The sequence below is a fragment of the Tenrec ecaudatus genome, chromosome 9 (genome assembly GCF_050624435.1).
Source record: "Tenrec ecaudatus isolate mTenEca1 chromosome 9, mTenEca1.hap1, whole genome shotgun sequence".
Lineage (NCBI taxonomy): Eukaryota > Metazoa > Chordata > Mammalia > Afrosoricida > Tenrecidae > Tenrec > Tenrec ecaudatus.
In genome coordinates, this window is record NC_134538.1 from 29,631,197 (window position 1) to 29,649,496 (window position 18,300).

At 37.6% G+C, this 18,300-nt stretch overlaps 1 protein-coding gene across 5 annotated transcripts in view; it reads left to right on the top strand.

The window, feature by feature from the left end:
• Positions 1-18,300, top strand: part of TJP1 (tight junction protein 1) — a 430,437-nt gene that overhangs the window by 262,467 nt on the left and 149,670 nt on the right. For 2 of the 5 annotated variants that reach the window (XM_075557958.1, XM_075557956.1), the window contains exon 1: positions 6,085-6,594. The exons of the other annotated variants lie outside the window; for them this stretch is intronic. Coding sequence is in view for 1 of the 2 variants with exons in the window: in XM_075557956.1 (XP_075414071.1) it covers positions 6,568-6,594 (27 nt within the window). In the remaining variant the exon portion in view is untranslated. Of the gene's footprint in view, positions 1-6,084; positions 6,595-18,300 lie in introns of those variants that run through there. 5 annotated transcript variants of the gene reach the window in all.

Sequence of the window (18,300 nt, forward strand, 5' to 3'; positions counted from 1 at the left end):
TGGCTACACCTGAGCATGTACACTGGTACAGATAAGGGCTTGCAAAACAGGGAATCCATGACAGATAAGCTCTTCAGGAACAGAAATGGGAGTAATAATACGAGGAGGATAGGGGAAGGTAGGGGGAGGAAGGGGGAACCAATCGCAATGATCAACAACCCCCACCCCAGAGGGGGATGAACCACAGAAACGTGGGTGAAAGGAGACAGCTGTAAGATATGAAAACAATAATAATTTATCATTTATCAAGGGGTCACAAGGGTGGAAGGGGTCGAGGGAGGGAAAAAAGAGGAGCTGATACCAAGGGCTCAAATAGAAAGTAAATGTTCAGAAAATTTAATAAAAATTGTTTAGAAAAAATTGCAATATATGTACAATTGATGTATGGCATGTTATACATGCTCTAAGAGCCCCCAATAAAAAGTTTTTAAAAAATAAAGGAAAAATATTTAAATATCATTCATTATAGGTGCATAAAGTTTCACTCTCATATTCATTCACCCACCCCCCATTTCTATCTTGTCTTTTTTAAATTTGCTATTTCATATTCTAAGTGAAGAAAAATGGAAACTTTGAATTTTTAGGTGAAATTTACCACTTATCTTTGTATTATGCAATGCCACACAGCCAAGCCTGGGACCAGGAGTTTTGTTTTTAGGTGGGAAACACGTAAGATGGAATATTTTAGCTAAAGCGAGGATTAAGATGATGGAGAGAGCTCACAGCCCATAGATCAATCCCCAGATGGGATTCATGGTCTTGGGGGGCGGGGGGGAGGCAAGAATAAATCCGTTGTGGCTAGTTGATTTAGACCCATGGAGATCCCACCTGTTACAGAGTAGGATTTCTCTGTAGCACTGTCTTTGCTATAGTCCTCACAGATGCAGACTGAGGGGCATTTCTTCATCAGAGTTGCTGGGTGGGTTGAAAGAGCCATCATTGAGGTTAGGAGTTTGAGTACAAACTTTTTCTTCCACTTGGGAACCAAGGGGAGAATTAGAGATGGAGAAGAATGGATGTCCATGGTAGAGTTGTCAAGGTGTCAACAGGAAGGTTAGAAAGTTCCCATTCATTACGCTCTACTTTTCTTATTGGATTATGAGAAGAAATGGTTTGCTTGGGCTGAGCAGGGAGATGCTATATAAAGAGATCTTTGGAGGGGGCTACTAAAACCAAATGCCTTCTAGATGATAATGATTTCATGACAACATCAAGTGTGTCATTGTAGAACTGGACGCTCTAGAGTCGTCAGAGGTTGATTTTTCAGTAGAGTACCGGACCTTTCCCCCAAGGCACCTCTGGATGGACTGCAAGCACTAACCTTTTGGTTAGTAGTCAAGTATATTAAGCATTTGCAGCATCCAGGGACTGACATATAAGACTCTAAAACGAGAAAGTTCCACTTTAGACCAATCTGACAAAGACGTTCTTGGAAAACAGTTTTGTTCGGAACTGATTAAACATTAAAAAAAAAACAAGCCTTAGTGTTTATGTGTTTTGTTTTTTAATGACAGATGCTGGTAATAACAATGTTTGTTTAAAAAAATTTACAAAGTAAAGGAAAAGTTAGCAAAATTTTAAAAGTTAGTACAAAATAAAGGAAAAGTTATGCCCTTAAAATGCATTTTTTAAATTTTACTTGTCTGTGAAATCTAGAAGCCTATATGAGATTTTCATTATGTTCTTGATTTAACACTGTAATATGACATTGGGAATTCTAGAACAGTTTATGGATTCTTAAAGATAGGGGTTACTTTTCTGTGTTATATATTTTATTTTATATGCATTCTCTTATGATTGTCTTATATGCTTAAATGTCATAGTACTTCCTCTTTATGTTTCATACGTAAATCTTTAGCTCATATTGAAAACAATATAAATATCCGCCTTTCTAAGGATATATTTATAACAGAATAAATAAACATTTTAAAAATATGGGTGCAGATATAGTTGTTCTCTTGAGGCTATTTAAATAAATCTTTTTAAGATTTATAAAGATTTTACACATAATATTTTTCTCTTAGCCACAGACACCAATAATCCCACAGGAAGTTGTTTTTGTAAGGGTTGTGGTTTTTCAGTTTCCTGTGTAGTTTGCATTAGATAACAATAAGATACATGCAATAGTGCTTACACGTTGAGGTCAGCAAGGACAGTAGTTGGGAACTATCAGCCACTCCATGGAAAAGAGATGAGGTTTTTTACTCCCATAAAGAGTTACAATGTTGGAAACCCACAGGCATAGATAGTTCTACCCTGCCTTATAGGGTTGCTATGATATTAGGCAGTGAGTTTTTCTTTCTTTCTTTTTTTTTTTTGTTTCGTTCAATCCAAAGATAAACTTGGTTAAATTTATTTTAATTCTTAATGTGAATTTCCAATTTGCCTGTATTTTTTTATGCGAATCAGTGATTCTCAACCTTCCTAAAGCCGTGGCCCTTTAACAGTTCCTCAATTTGTGGTGACCCCCAACCATAAAAAAATTTTTGTTGCTACTTCATCACTGTAATTTTGCTACTGTTATGAATCAGGCAACCCCTGTGAAAGGGTGTTCAACCCCAAAGTGGTTGGGACCCCCAGGTTGAGAACCACTGATCTAAATGATCTAGAAGTACTATGAACACATTCATATGTAAGCATTAAAAGTTGGTATAACTTGACTTTTTTTTTACATTTTATTAGGGGCTCATACAACTGTTATCACAATCCATACATATACATGCATCAATTGTATAAAGCACATCCGTACATTCTTTGCCCTAATCATTTTCAAAGCATTTGCTCTCCACTTAAGTCCTTTGCATCAGGTCCTCTTTTTTTACCCTCCCTCCCTGTTCCCCCCTCCCCCCTCCCTCATGAGCCCTTGATAATTTATAGATTGTTATTTTGAACTTGACTTTTTTTTCTGGTGCTTTGTTAGATAAACTCAATGGTTACAGAAGTGATTCTATGATGTATGTTTTTCCACTTCTTGTCAAAGCATGTACCTCCCAAAACTATAGGAATAGAGTTATGTTTTAAATTCTTGACAGTGGTGCTTTATGTTTAATTTCATATTAATTTATATATTATAAATACAAAAATTAAGATATACATATATTCATTGAATATTTGTATTAATTTTAAAACATTATTCTTAATGGATAGAGTTATAAGGTGAAATATTTTTGCTTGATTTTGACTTTTAACTCTGACAAAAGTAGTAAAATTGGTTTCAGACATACAGGAGCCACAACAAATCAATGCAATCTAATACTCAAATTATATATAGTCAATTGTAAAATTGATAAATGTGAGAAAGAGGAATATTTCTGCACATTTGTAGATGGTGTCTGCAAGTTTAGCTGCTATGAAAGATGCCACACTTAGTGTAAGTATTGCCGGCAATGATGATTGTACATCTTATTTATTTAAAGATCATTTTACTGGGGCTCTTACAACCCTTATAACAATCCATACATCCATTGAATCAAGCATATTTGTACATATGTTGCCAGCATCATTTTCAAAACAATTGCTTTCTATTGAGCCCTTGGTATCAGCTTCTCTTTTATCCTTCCCTGTCCCCCCTACCTTTGTGACCCCTTGATAAGTTATAATTATTATTTTCATATCTTGTACATCTTATTATATGGTGAGAATAACATGGATATTGTGAAAGGTCTTCCACAAACACCTATTAAAATAAAAGGCTGTGTCCCTAAAGTTTTCATAAAGTTTTATTTGTGCAAAAGAAAATTTTAATAAGAATTCTTAAAAGATTATTTCTCAAAACACAAAAAAATTACACTTGACACGACTTGAAAATAGAAATCGCCTTAATCAATTTTTTATGCAGGGGAAAAAGGAAGGAGGAAGAGTAAGATTTTGAATTTTTTATGCAGGGGAAAAAAGGAAGGAGGAAGAGTAAGATTTTTCCTCCTACTTTCAATCGCTTTGGGTTACATAATACGTGGCACTCCACTGGGAATCTTGTTATTGGTGTATAATACATTATGTTACTATTGCCCTATTACTGAATTCTAGAGGGTAGGGCAGTGGTGGTGTGTTGGGTTACCGGTCGGGCTGCTAATCACAGTGTCAGCGATTGGAACCCACTAGCAGCTTGCAAGAGAAAGAGCGGAGTTGCACAAATGGACAGTCTGTTCTTTTAAACTGAAGAGCTGCTGAAACCTGTTCACTTTGAGTGACCCGGCTGGTATTAGAAACACTGGTGCCATAGCTTTCAGCATTACAGCACAAATAAGCACCACAGTACAGCACACTGACAGGTCAGTGGTGCTTGTATTGAAAGTACTATGGGCTATCAGAAGAACAAACAAGTCTGTCTTGGAAGATGTACAACCAGAATGCTCCTTAGAGGCAATATATGGCAAGATTTCATATCTCATGTACATGATTGTCAGGAGACCAGTTCTTGGAGAAGGACAAAAGGAGACCTTTGACAAAAGGAATGAACATAGTGGCTTAACAATGGGCTCAAACACAGGATCCACTGTGAGAATGGTTCAGGACCAGGTAGTATTTTGTTCTGTTGTACATAGTGTTACTGAGAGTCAGTGAGTCAGAACCCACTCAAGGACACCTAACAATGAGTTACAGTCTTGGAAATCCACAGGGGCAGTTCTACTTCATTCTATAGGGTCACTATGAGTCTGAATTGACTTGATGGCAGTATTTGGTTTTGGGTTTTGAGTTCTAGAGAGAAAACAATCATTTAATGCCTTAAAAATATTACCTTATTTAATATTAAGAATTTCTGACATTTGTGTGTTTCACATTTTACAAAGTATTGGTTAGTGAAATTGGATTGGGGTTCTTTTAATTAAGTCCCTGGTGTTTATAGTAATGTGGTCATAGGGAGTTTGTTTAGTGGCCAGTTACCGAGTGAGCTACATGTCTCTACTTCCATTTACTCACCACTATAGAATTCAGAAATTCTGGTGCCAAAAAATATGCCATAATATATCTAAATTAAATAGGATGTCAAACTGAAAAGGGCAAGCTTTGGCTGAATCAAAATTAACTTCAGCATACACCCTAGTGCAGTGGTTCTCAACCTTCCTAATGCCACAACCATTTAATACAGTTCCTCGTGTGGTGGTGACCCAGAATCATAAAAGTATTTTCTAGATCTAAATGATCTAGAGGCGCTATGACCACATTCATATGTAAGCATTAAAAGTTGAGAACTGCTGCCCTAGTGGGACAAATTCAGATAATTTTACTCAAAACATTTACTCATTATCCTTATCTGATACTTAGGAATTGGTGAATATGTACATGTTAAATTCCTCTTTAAAATTTAAACTAAAAAGGACCGATGATAAAATCATTAGTGTCATGAACTGTCAGCCACAAGCTGCTCTTGCTAAATTTGTATCATTCCTGCGAATATTTTTGGAGTAAATTCTTATCTGCTTTCTTAAATATTCATCCTTTTACTTGCATACTTTTAACTTAAAATCAAAACAGGTTCAGATTATTGTATTTATTTTAAAACCCAATAAATCTACCTATGAGGGAGTGGTGCGAGAAAGCCTTTCAGGATCCCTGTTTAGATGGAAGGGAGATTGAATATACCCTTTGGGGCTCTATAGCTGTTAAGTGGGCCCCAGTATTTCAGTTCTCGTGGGTGTTTCTGATGACCACAGAGGCCCTTGTGACCACCTCCTCATAGATGAAATCAAGATGTGCCTTACAAAAAGCATTGTCAGAGGTGTGGGCACTGACGCTTAGCAAGGAGAAAACTGAGGGCCTTTCTAGCCAGTTCTTAGTGCCAACAATCCAGTGTGGCTCCTTGAGAAGTGGACTTTGTATTATTAGAAAAAGCTTTTGTATTGAGGAACTTTTTCCTCCGGACTATTTCTGCCGGACCACTGATTAAAAATATACCTAATATATTAAAAACCACGGAGACTTGCTCGTCAATGGAAATTCTGTCCAGCAAGTTACACCGGGAAGCGAACTCTTCCTTCGGCGAGTAAGGGTTGGATGTAAATGGAGGCGGGGCCCGCCCCGCCCCCTCTTTGCCCCGCCCCCGGCCCACCGGGCATGCTCAGTGGGCCGGACCGACAGGTTTGCGTGGCCGCCGGGAGTTCCCGGCGCCAGCTCGGCTCGCCGACGCTGTGTCTCTCGCAGCTTCACATTCCTGGGAAGTTCGGCGCGGAAGCCCACTTCTGAACAGTCGCCGGGCGCCCCGGGCCGTGAGCACGACCGAGGGCCGGCTGCGGCCGGGCGAGAACTGAGGCCCGACGTCGTCCCGGCGGCGAGCGCTGGGCGAGGCGGCGCCGGTCCCCGCGCTGGGTGCGGGTGCGGTGGGGGCGGGGAAGTCGCCGGGCGGACCCCACCGGGGAAAGCTGGGTGGGGCAAGGGGCCGGGCAGGCGCTCTCCGGACTTTTGTCCGAGTTGAGTCCCCTCCCTGTGGGCCGGGCTTCTCCGGCAGCGCCCGCCCCGGCCCCTGCTCGCCGGGGAGAGATGTTTATTTGGGCTCGGGCTTGAGCTGGCGCGCTGACCGGACGCAGTTTCGGGTCCGAGGAGACTCGCTCGGCGCGGGAGGGAGACAAGATGTCCGCCAGAGTCGCGGCCGCCAAGGTGAGCGTTCTGAGCGTCTTTCAGCACCAGTTAGGAGCCAGCGCCGCGGCCGCCAGCGTCGACTCGTGCCCGCCGCCCTGCTCCCCGCTGGGGGTGGCCGGGAAAGCTGGGCGCCTGGCGGAAAGGCGGGCGGCGTCCGAGCGCGGAGCCCGGTGCAGGCCGGAGTGGGGGAGGGGCGGCGGGCTGGAGCCGGGCGCGCCCGCCCCCCGCGGCCCGGGCAGGTGCATCCCCGCGCCTCGGCTTGCGCCCCGTGCCCGCGGGTCGGCACGCGCAACAGGTCTGGCGCCGGCACTTAGGGGCCCGAAGTGGGCCGCAGTGACCATCCCTGCCTGCCGCTGGCCCGCAGTTGAAGGGTGCCACCTTCCGCCCGCCGGTATCCGCTTTCTTTGGAGGAGTGGTTGGTCCTTGTTGAAACTATGTAGTTTCGATCTGATGTCACGCCCTACGGTATGTGCGGGCAAGCGATAAGGCATTTAGCCACCAAAGACTCAACTTGTATTACTTCAAGTATAACTAAAAAATCTAGCTTCAGATAATTTAATTTGAAACAAGCTTTGAAAGTAATAGGAAATACACCAAGTGGACAATAAAAGGGATTTAGGGTAGAAATTAGCAAAGTCCTGTATATGCGTTCAGCGAAAAAGTAAAGTACCAGTTTTACTATCTTCTGTTTAAAATTTTATTTATTATTTTATTGGGGATCTTACAAATCTTATTTATCATGTTCTTGACCTATCCTTTTTTCAGTTATTTAACACCAATTACCAAAGGTACAATTTCTAAGTCAGTTTTATTTGTGATGAATTACAAGAGAATCCATCAGTTTGTTACTTAAGTAGTATGGCGGTACTGGCAAGTTACAGCTTTCTCTCTTTGGTTTTCTATTTGAAAGATTTATTAATGATATCTGGGAGCAGGTATAAAATGGTCCTGAAATTTCTGAATCTTAGCAGGACTTCAGGTTGGCAAACAGTGGTTACAATCTTTATGAAAAGTTTCTTTTAAGGGATATGGTGTACTTTGTTTAACAAAAATATTTTGTACTCTTGAATTGAACATACTTGAGGTAAAAAATTAATTAAAACATTTTAAAAGGTGAGAGTGGCGATACCAGGAAGGTAGAGGAAGGGTGGGCTAGAGAGGGGGGAAATGAGGAGCTGATGCTCATTTTTGGGCTGATCAGTGGAGAGCAAATGTTTTGAGAATGACGAAGGTAATGAATGTACAAATGTGCTCTATACAGTTGATGTGTGGATGGATGGTGATGAGTTGTATGAGTCCCCAATAAAATGATTAAAAATATAACTTAAAAAGTAAAACTTCAGTATGGGTGAGGGGAAAAAACATGAAAGGAAAATGTTACCTTGAACTTTTAAATAAGTACACTTTTTCTTGTTGTTACTTTTCCTAATGAAAAAACTTTGTTTCAATATTATACATAATAACACTTTGTTCCGGAAGTATGTTCTTTGGTATTTGACATTTTAAGACAACACAATTAAAAATTAGATATATTTAAAGTATTCAGAGAAACTTTTTCTGTAGCAAGATGATTTGGGAGTAATTATCACCCTGAATTATAGTTTCAAATTTCATGGTGTAGTGTGAGAAGCAGTCAATACCAAATGCTGTGTTACAGTGTCATGCATTCTTAAATTTTCACACAAGTGAAATATAAGTTGAGAGTTTATTTTTTAAATGGCTGTGTGATTGGGCCCCTTTTGAAATGGCATTAAAAGGTAATGGAATTTTTCCACACAAATGAAGCTCTTGTAGGTTAAGACAGGGAGTCTTGCACAGTGGTTACATTTTTGGCTGCTAACCACAAAATCAGCAGTTTGAAATCACCATCCCTTCTGAGAGCGAAAGACCATGTTTCTGCTCTTCTAAAGAATTACAGTCTTGGAAACCCACGGGGAAGTTCTACCCTGTCCTGAAAGTTGCTGTGAGTCCAAATCAGCTTGATAGCAGTGAGTTGAGATAAATACTGAAGTGAAAGGGGAAAAAATTCTAATGTTTTGCTGAGTCGTATTTAATTTTTTAAAGTGATTACTAAGAGCAAGGATCTAGTCTCAGTACTTAAATTTGTTACTTTTAAAAATTAATCTCCTCCCAGTTTTTTATGAAGTAATTAACTTTCTAATTTGCTTTTTAATGCCCCATCCATGATAATACTTCATTTTTGATAATCATTGCCTTATTGATAGATATTTGAGCTATTTCTTATAGTTTGCTACTATAATAAGTACTCTTATATTTTCATAATTCTGGACTTACATGACTAGTATATTTATACCACATTATTAAAATGTAATTACTGGGTGAATGTATATGTGCATTAAAAATCATGAGGTCTATGTTTTTCTAAAAAATTTCATTGCCATTGAGTCTATTTTAATTCATAGCCACCCAATAGGATTTAGTAACTCTGTCATCGACAAGTCAATACCAACTCCTAGTGACCCTATAGTACAGGGTAGAACTGCCCTTCTGGAATTCCGAGACAAACTCTTTATGGGAGTAGAAAGTCTCGTCTTTTCCCTCCACAGGCTGTCGTAGGACTGCTCCGTATCATTTGAGAGGTAGTAAATCTCTACATAAACGGACGACCGTATCTTTCTCCCAAGGAGTGGCATACAACGTACATTTCCAAGACGACCATATCTAGGAATAAATGTTGTCGTGTTGGTGAATTATCTGAATTTTAATGAAGGACTTAAAAATGGTATAAATGAAATGATACAGTATATGTTCTGGATGATTATTGTAAAATGTACCAATTTCCAAGAGTTGGCTCATGAATGTAATAGAATTTCAGTGTGCTATTATAGAAAACTTGACGTATTGATTATATTATTTGAAAAGTGAAAGATGGTAGTCAAGAAATTTATTAAAAGAAAGCTCTACAAAATCTGTATATTTGTAGGCTGTTAGTGTAGATATAGAATAGTACTGTATGCAAATTAAGTTGTTATCCCCAATTTATGGATTAGGAAATCAAAGCTGAAAAGGTAATTTTCCTAAGTTAATTTAGCAAGTAAGAGGGAAAAGTATAAATGTATTAATAGATTGATGGGGAAAGGATGGCAAAGTGCTGGGACTGCTGACTATCCATCCATGTTTTCTAGCTCATACATACTATCATCTCAAACTCAACCTCACTGCCATGGAGTTGATTCTGACTCAGGGAGCCTACAAACAGTAGAACTGAGTGGTGAATTTCTGAGACTAACTCTACAGGAGTAGAAAGCCTCATCTTCTATAGAAGGGCTGGTAATTTCAAACTGCTGGCCTTGCTGTAGCATCATAACCCACTATGCCTCCAAAAAAGATCATTTGAATGGAGTAATTCCAAATGTTTGAAAGAGAACACAAATCAACAATACTAGAAGAAAATAGAGAATTAAAAATATACTTAAATCAGAAAAGACTTCAGTGTTGGTCACTGAGTTAAAGTTAAACAAAAATACTTGTACATATATAATGTACAGAGAATTTGGTTTACTTAGAATAACTCTGATGCTCAATTATTCAAAAATTGAAAAGATCCAGTGACCTGGATTTCAAGCTATTTCACTTGGAGGAAGCAGTAAACAATTTAAGATTGGACTTACAGCTTGTATTTAAGATATGTGCTTAAGGTTTTGCTGCATACTTAAATATGTTCTTTTTGCCTTGGTGATAGTATTTTTTTCCTGAAGTGATCTATAAAGTTAGAATGTTCGCATGAAGATATATTTGGACAACTTTTTAGAAATAAATTTGTTGCTGTATTGTTATGTAGAATAGTGAACATTTTGAAAGTTAAAAAAGAGACTATTTAATTTAATAAAATTAACTACAAAATTATTTTAGATAGAAGTGACTGTTATAATGTAGCTTTTAATTTTGCTACTCTGATGAATACATAGTTAAAGATAATAAGTGAAAGCATATGAGAATTCATTTGCTGATATCAGCCAACTTTACATGAACCTCATTGTCATAGAGATTTCTGGGTCACTGTGACTTGGAGTTGACTTGATTGCAGTGATTTTGGTTTGGGGCTAAGTTTGTATAAGTTCATGCATTAGTAAGAGTTTAGGTGATGGCTTTCAGTCTTTTTTCTGTTAGCATAATTAGTATTTTAAACACTCATGATGAAAACTTGAATAGATGCAGTTCATGATAATCCTAATTACAATTTAGAATCCTTTTTTTTTTCTTGCAGGACATGTGGTGGCACAAATTTGACTATTTTAAGACATTTAATAAAATTCTGGTGTGTTTATGTTTGAAACTTAAAAAACTTTAATTTCATATTTAAGGAAGTTTTATGCTGCCCATTGGATGTCAGGTAGTGATAATATAATTTTATAATTTTCCATTTAAAAAGAGGGATGAGATCAGTCATGTACACCAGCAAAAGTAGAATGAAAGTGAACTGTAGCCTTAGTACCCTCGTGTAATATAAATAGTACTGTTTCCTGCTGGGTTTAAAGGAAAAAGATTAGGTAGTGTGTTTTTTTTTTTAATCATGGAAACAATGTACTGACTTACTTGCTTTTTAATCTTTTTCTATTACAGTCCAAATGTAAACTCATTTACGGTTTTGAGAAAAATTAGTATAAATCCGAAAGATTTTAAATAATTTTTGAGTTAAAAATTAGACAACCAAATTCTGTTTTTTGACATAGCCCTGACATGATAAAGAATTAGTCTACTGAACGTCTATGAGTCAGCCTGTAAATTCATGAGTAGTGCCACCTGGCTGCTCAGTAATAACAACTCATTCCAGATGCACTTAATGCACTCATGCACTCAATGTGGACGACTGGTTGGTTAATCGTAGTAATTGAAGAAAAATTAATAGGCTGAGCAGAGTTATTTTCTATTAGCAAAAGTTTTGATCAAATACTAAATAAATAAGATTAAAAATAATTGTTCATATTTTGTATATTAACTTACGGATTCAGAAGAGGACATGAAACAAGGGATATCATTGTTGATGTCAGATGGATCTTGGCTCAAAGCTGAGAATACCAGAAAGATGTTTGCTTGCGTTTCATTGACTATACAAAGGCATTAAACTATGTAGGCCTTAACAAACTGGATATCCTTGAGAAAAATACTGATTCCAGAACACTTCATTGTGCTCATTCAGAACCTGAACATGGATCAAAGGCAGTTGTACACTCAGAACAAGGGAATACTGCATGGTTTAAAATCAGGAAGGTGTGTGTTAGGGTTGTATCCTCTCCATACTGTTTCAAATTTGTATGATCAGCAAATAAATCATAGAAGTTGGATTATATGAAGAAGTATAGCGTCAGGATTGAAGGAAGGCTCATTAAGGTGCTGCTTGGATGCACAATCAGTACTCATGGAATTAGCAGTCAAGATCAAGGGATGTATTGAATGAGGTAAATCTCTTGCACAAGGCCTCTTTAGAGTATTGAAAAGCAAGGAAGTTACATAGAGGACTACGGTGGCGTATGCATGTGAAAGTTGGACATTAAATAGGAAAGGCCTGAGAAGAATAGATGCATTTGAATTGTGTTGGAGAAGAATGTTGACGGTACCTTGGACTGCTACAAAAACAAACTGACCAGTATTGGAAGCAGTAAGGCCAGAGTACTCCTTGGAAACAAGGATGGCAAGACTTTGTCATACATACTTTGGACATACTGTCAGGAAGGACCTCATGTTTGGTAAAGTGGAGGTGCGGCCACAAAAGGAAGGCCCTGGATGAGATGGACTGACACAGTGACTGCTGCATCAGTGGGCTCAGGCACAGGAACTAGTGTGAGGATGGCGCAGGACCAATCGGTGTTTCATTCTCTTGTGCATAGGGTCAATATAGTTCAGAGTTGATTCGATGACACCTAACAACATCTTTTATATTTCAGTGAAACTTTCTTTCCACTTGGGTTTTCAAAGGCAGTCTTGGAAAAAAACTATTCACAAATTTAAATCTTATAGCAAGTAATAGATATTAGGATAGTTTACAGGGTCCTAAGCAAATTTTAAAATAGCTTAAGCTTTTAAAAATAGCATTTTTCTACAGGAAGCCAGTAGCAAAAATAAGCCTTTTACTATCTCTGACCTAGAGTGCATCTTAATTTATTTATTGCCGAGAAGAGTGGCTTCAGGTTGCTTCTTTATGAACTAGCTAGGTGCTTTATTTCTATTCCATCTAAAACAGATAAATATTTAATTATGAAATTGTGTGTACAACATGATCAGGAGATATTATTTATATTAATATGGATAAAGTGGGTGGACTCTAAATGATGTGCTAACACAAGAACACTGCTTTAGATAAAGATTAGTGTTGCCAAAATTCTTACTACGAAACATAACCATTTGAGATTTAATAACCTTTTACATATATATATTTAATATAGACGTGTAAAAATATATGTACATCACATATTTCAATAGCCCTAAATTGGGTTAAATTCAAACATGAATTTTTAATAGTTTTGGTTTTACATACCTCTTAATTATACATTAGAACAACCTGTTTGTGCTGGCAGAATCTTGGCAAGTCAGTTGACAGATACATAACCTCCTCCATTCTAGTTATGCCTAGTTAATATTACTTTATATGGAAACTAACTAGGAACATAAGATTAGCATATACCAAATAAATTCTTTTTAATATGCTGAAATATTTTAATTTTGGAAAAATTCTTTATATTCCCCAAAAGCAAAAAGTTCATTCTTATTGCTTATCTAGGGAATTTTCATCTATTGGGAATTGGGGTATTAGTATCTTTAATAAGTATTATAAATTAAATGTAAGATAAACCCGATTAATTCAATACATAATTTTTAAATTCCAGTAATGACTAGTTCTTTTTGTTAGCTTGGCAAACATTTATTGAGTTCATTTTATATTGAGTATCTTCTAGAAACTTGTTTTTAGCTGTTCTATAAAATATTGATCAATGGTGAAATATGTAATTTGTTGTTTAAAAATATTGCTTACTCTTTATAAATAAAAATAAAATTGTCATCTTATATGAATCCAAGTTCATTTGGTGACAGCGAGTTGAGTTGTGGAGTTTGCTTTCTTGGTTGGAAGAGAGGAGGAAGTCATATCTAGAGCTTAAGCTTGCTGTAGCACGGAAATCCTGTGTTCTTTTTTTTAATCATTTTATTGGGGGCTCCTACAATTCTTATCCATTATGTCAAGTACATATGTACATTTGTTGCCATTATCATTCTCAAAACATTTGCCTTCTACTTGAGCCCTTAATATCAGCTCGTCTTTTTTCCCCTCTCCCTCCCCACTCCCCCCTCCTTAATGCACCCTTCATAATTCATAAATTATTATTTTGTCATGTTACACTGTCCAACACCTCCCCCCCAAACCCCCCTCCCTGCTCTCTTCTCTGCTGTCCATCCCCTAGGGAGGAGGTTATACATAGTAGATTCTTGTAATCGGTTCTGTCTTGTCGGACCAGATACATGTTACTCCACAAAGTGACATCTTTTAACACTTTAAAGAGTTCATGTGCAACAGATTTGCCAATGCAACACATCATTTGAATTCTTGTCTGCTTCCATGAGTGTTGATGAAGGTGCAGGTGAAATGAAATCTTTGTCAAATTCAATCTTTTCTCCATTTATCAAGGTGCCTACTGGCCCTCTTGCAAGGATTTTTGTTTTCTTTATACTACATTGTTATCCATAATAAAGGCTGTAGTCTTTAATTTTTATTAGCAAGTGTTTCAGGCTTACTTCAGGAAGTAAGGTTGTATCATCTGCATGTCATAGGGTATTATAATAAGGCTTCTTCCAATTCTAATGCTGCTTTTTCCGTGTGATTCAGCTTCTCTGGTTATTTGCTCAGTATACAGATTAAGTATGGAGAAAGGTTACAACTCTGTCAGCCTTTTGTCTAAGATCAAGTGAAAGAGTACAACCCTGACACAAAAGTTTCCTGGTTGAAAACCACGCGGTAGGCATTCCCATGCTGCCGCTCCACATGAGCACAATGAAGTGTTCTGGAATAGCCATTCTTCACAATTGTATACATAATTTGTTAGGTCCACATAGTCCTTTCATAACCTGCATAGCCTCTGCTTGGTCAGTAAAACTCAAGTGGTGTTGTCTACTTTCATCCAAATTCCTTCTGACATCACCAATGATATCCCTTGTTCCTTATCTTCCTTTGAACCTCCCTTTAATTTTTAGCAACTCCCTATCAGTATATGGCTACAGCTATTTTTAAGTGATCTTTAACAAAATTTTACTTAGATTGTGATATTAATGATATTGTTCATTAATTTCTGCGTTCTGCCCTGGAATCTTTCTTTGGGATGAGCACCAAATAGAGATCTCTTCCAGTGTGTTGGTCAGGTTGCTACCTTCCAAATTTCTGAGTGCTTGCAGTGCTGCTTGAAGCACTGAAAAACACTGTACGTGATGATCATACCAGGACCCTAGTGTGTCATTTCTAGTACCTACCTCCTTTACCAAACATTAACACTGTCTTTTCTTCTATAGTGCTCGCTTTCTAGCTTCCCCCCCCTTAGTTTTGCCATCTGTCTTTGCATTCCACAGACACTATAGTTTTGCCTGTCTCTGAATTTTACAGAAGCAGACTATTGTTTGCATGACCATTAATGGTACGGGCAAATGTATTAATTCATTATGTTTCTTAGTTGTCTTTGGTAAATTCATAGTATACCGTTTTGCATGTTGTAGGTTCCCAAACCTATTTGCCCTACTCCCTTTTTCAGAAAAAATAATTACTTAGGAATCCCCTGGCACTTAGAAACTTCTGTTTTCAAACCAGAATAAATTAAAGTATATGTGTTTGTTTTTACAGTTCTCCTAGATTGTTTCAGTGCCCCATTGGTGTCAGTGTCAACCCTTTTGGGGACATACTGCATGTAAAGGATATGACCTTAAGATAGAGCTGTGGATTTTTGAAAAAAAGAAGAAAAATATCAGTTGACTTTTTTATCACATGATTTTAGGAAAATAGCTTGAATTAGACTTTTTCGAGAAATATATTGTCTTGAGGGGTAAGAAATAAATATATTGGATATTGACATAATAACAACTATGTAAAAGGTAGTTAGCTGTTTTTAGTGTTCATAGGATGTTTACCTTAAAAGTCAAGTCAGCTTTATTTTTCGACATTTTATGACCAAGATCATAAGTCTATCATGTAGCATGTTTTAGAGGATATCTGTTAGTGTTTGAGATCAATAAAAGCCCTGGTCAGGATAAGAAGTGCTTTTGGCAGAACCTAGTATAAACAAGTCAGCTTTTCAAAGTATAAAATCTTTCCCAGTGGTAAAGGAACTTCAGAATGTTATTTACTGGGGGTTTGTTTGTTTAGCAGTGGCAAGTATTAGTGTTAAAATACGAAGAACTTCAAAAGGCTAGTGGAGAAATTGCAACTGTATAACTAATTGTAGTTTCTCACAAACTTTTGAATCCCTTTCATGCAGTAATTCATATTTTAATGCTGAATAATGAGCAGAAGATAATGTCGATGAAAATGTTTACATCCTAGTTGAAAATATGAGAAATCCCACATCAAACCACTGCTGTCAAGTCCATTCTGATGCTTAGTGATCCTCTGTCGGATTTCTGAGGATGTAAATGTTGATGGGAGCAGATAGTGTCATCTTGCTCCCCAGAAGCAGGTGATGGGTTCAAACTGTTGGCCGTGCACGTAGTAGCCCAGTGTGTACCTCTAATAGTCCCTAATGTTATTTAATGCTGACGCAGAGGTTTAGCTGAGAATTTTGCGTGCATTAACTCATTTTATTTTCATAACTGTCAAATGCTATTATCTCTATTTTACAGATAAGGAATTTGAGGTTAAATGTTTTTGCTATTACTAATGATAAAGTGTAAAAGATGAAGGCCCTCAATAAGATGGATTGACACAGTGACTGTAACAGTGAGCTCAAACATAGGAACAATTGTGAGGATGGCACGGGACCAGATAGTCGTGTGTGCTGTTGCGTGTAGAGTCACTCTAGGTCAAAATCGACCTGATGGCACGTAACAATAACCATGACAAAGTGTACTTGCACATTTTATTATATCTCTTAAGATCATGTTTTAAATGAATGCAAAGGAAATAAGTATGGAATGATGTTCAAGCTCACTGCCATTGAGTCTGTTCCAACTCAGCCATCCTATAGGAGAGGGTAGAACTGCCCTTGTGGATTTCTGAGACTATAAATCTTCACAGCAATAGAAAGTCTCATCTTTATCTCATGGAATGAGTGGTGGGTGCAAACTGCTGATCCTGTGATTAGCCCAACTCGGAACCTACTATGCCACCAGGCCTCCCTGGAATGATGGTATGTGAGTCTTCAGAAGATGTGCACTTTATGATTTTGGTAGTGGAGGTAAGGGGAGGCAAGATAGTATTACTAGGAAATGTGGCAAAGTTTTTGGCAATATTCTAGGCTTTTACCTAGGTGATGTTTGTAATCAAGTCAATTTACATTGAAAGAGAGAGACCCTGTCTGGCAGAGTAGAATTACTCAATAGGGTTTCCAATGCTGTTAATCTTCAAGGAAGCAGACTGCCTCATCATTTTCCCAGGGAGTAGCTGATATATTTGAAGCAACTAGTGAGCAGCATAATATAATGTTCAACTCACTGTGCCACCAGGACTCCTGACATTGGAGATATGCCCTTTGTTCATTGATGTCCTCTTGTTTTATGCCCTTTATACATGTTAATATTTCACAATAAAAGGGTACTAAAATTTAAATTGACTGGCAACATTTAAGTCAAAATAGTAACATAAAAAGCCAGATTTTCAACTTGTTTTGAATTACTGGAAGATCTAGCCAGCCTTCCTCCATGATAATAATCAGCTGGATCTGAGCAATAGCTACTTCCTCTGGACTAATTGCATTTTTTGGCTTTTCTTCTCTATCTCATCCAGATTTCATGATTCAGGTTCCTTAGTTCATTTTAGCCTCACCTGTAATGATACTAATATATTACTAGTTTTCATTTATTTTGGAAGAATGTAACAAAGATTGTCATCTTTAACTATTGTTTCATTGTACGAGTCAGTGATACTAATTACATTTAGCATGTCATGCAACCATTACCACTATTTCGTAAAGCTTAACATCACCCAAAATTCTCAGTATCCCTTTAGTAGTGACTCCCATTCTTTTTCTCTTCCCTACCCTTTCAAACCAAACTAAATGCCATCCAGTCGATTCTGATTCAATAGCCTATAGGACAGTATAGAACTTTCCCTGTATGTTTCCAATACTGTAACTCTTTGTGGGAGTTGAAAACCATGTCTTTCTTCCTATAAAACAACTGGTGGGCTTGAACTGATGACCTTGCAATTAGCAGCATTGTAAGTAGATTTGTATAATATTTTCAGACTGATTTCACTCAGCAAGTTTCAAGATTTATATATCATAGAATGTACCAGAATTGCATTTCTCTTTATGACTACACAATAGAAAGACCCCTGGTGGTGCAGCAGTTAAGAACTCTTGCTAGCCTAAAAGTTGGTGTTTTGAGGCCTAATAACTTCCTTCCATAAAGGTTACAGCCATGAAAACTGTAGTACAATTCTATTCTGTCATATAGGGTCACTATGAGATGGAATCAGCTTGATGACAGAATGATAAAACAAAATTCACTGTTGTCAAGTCATTGCTGACTCAAAGGGGGGGGGGCTTTAGAATAGAGTATATCAGTCCCTGTGAG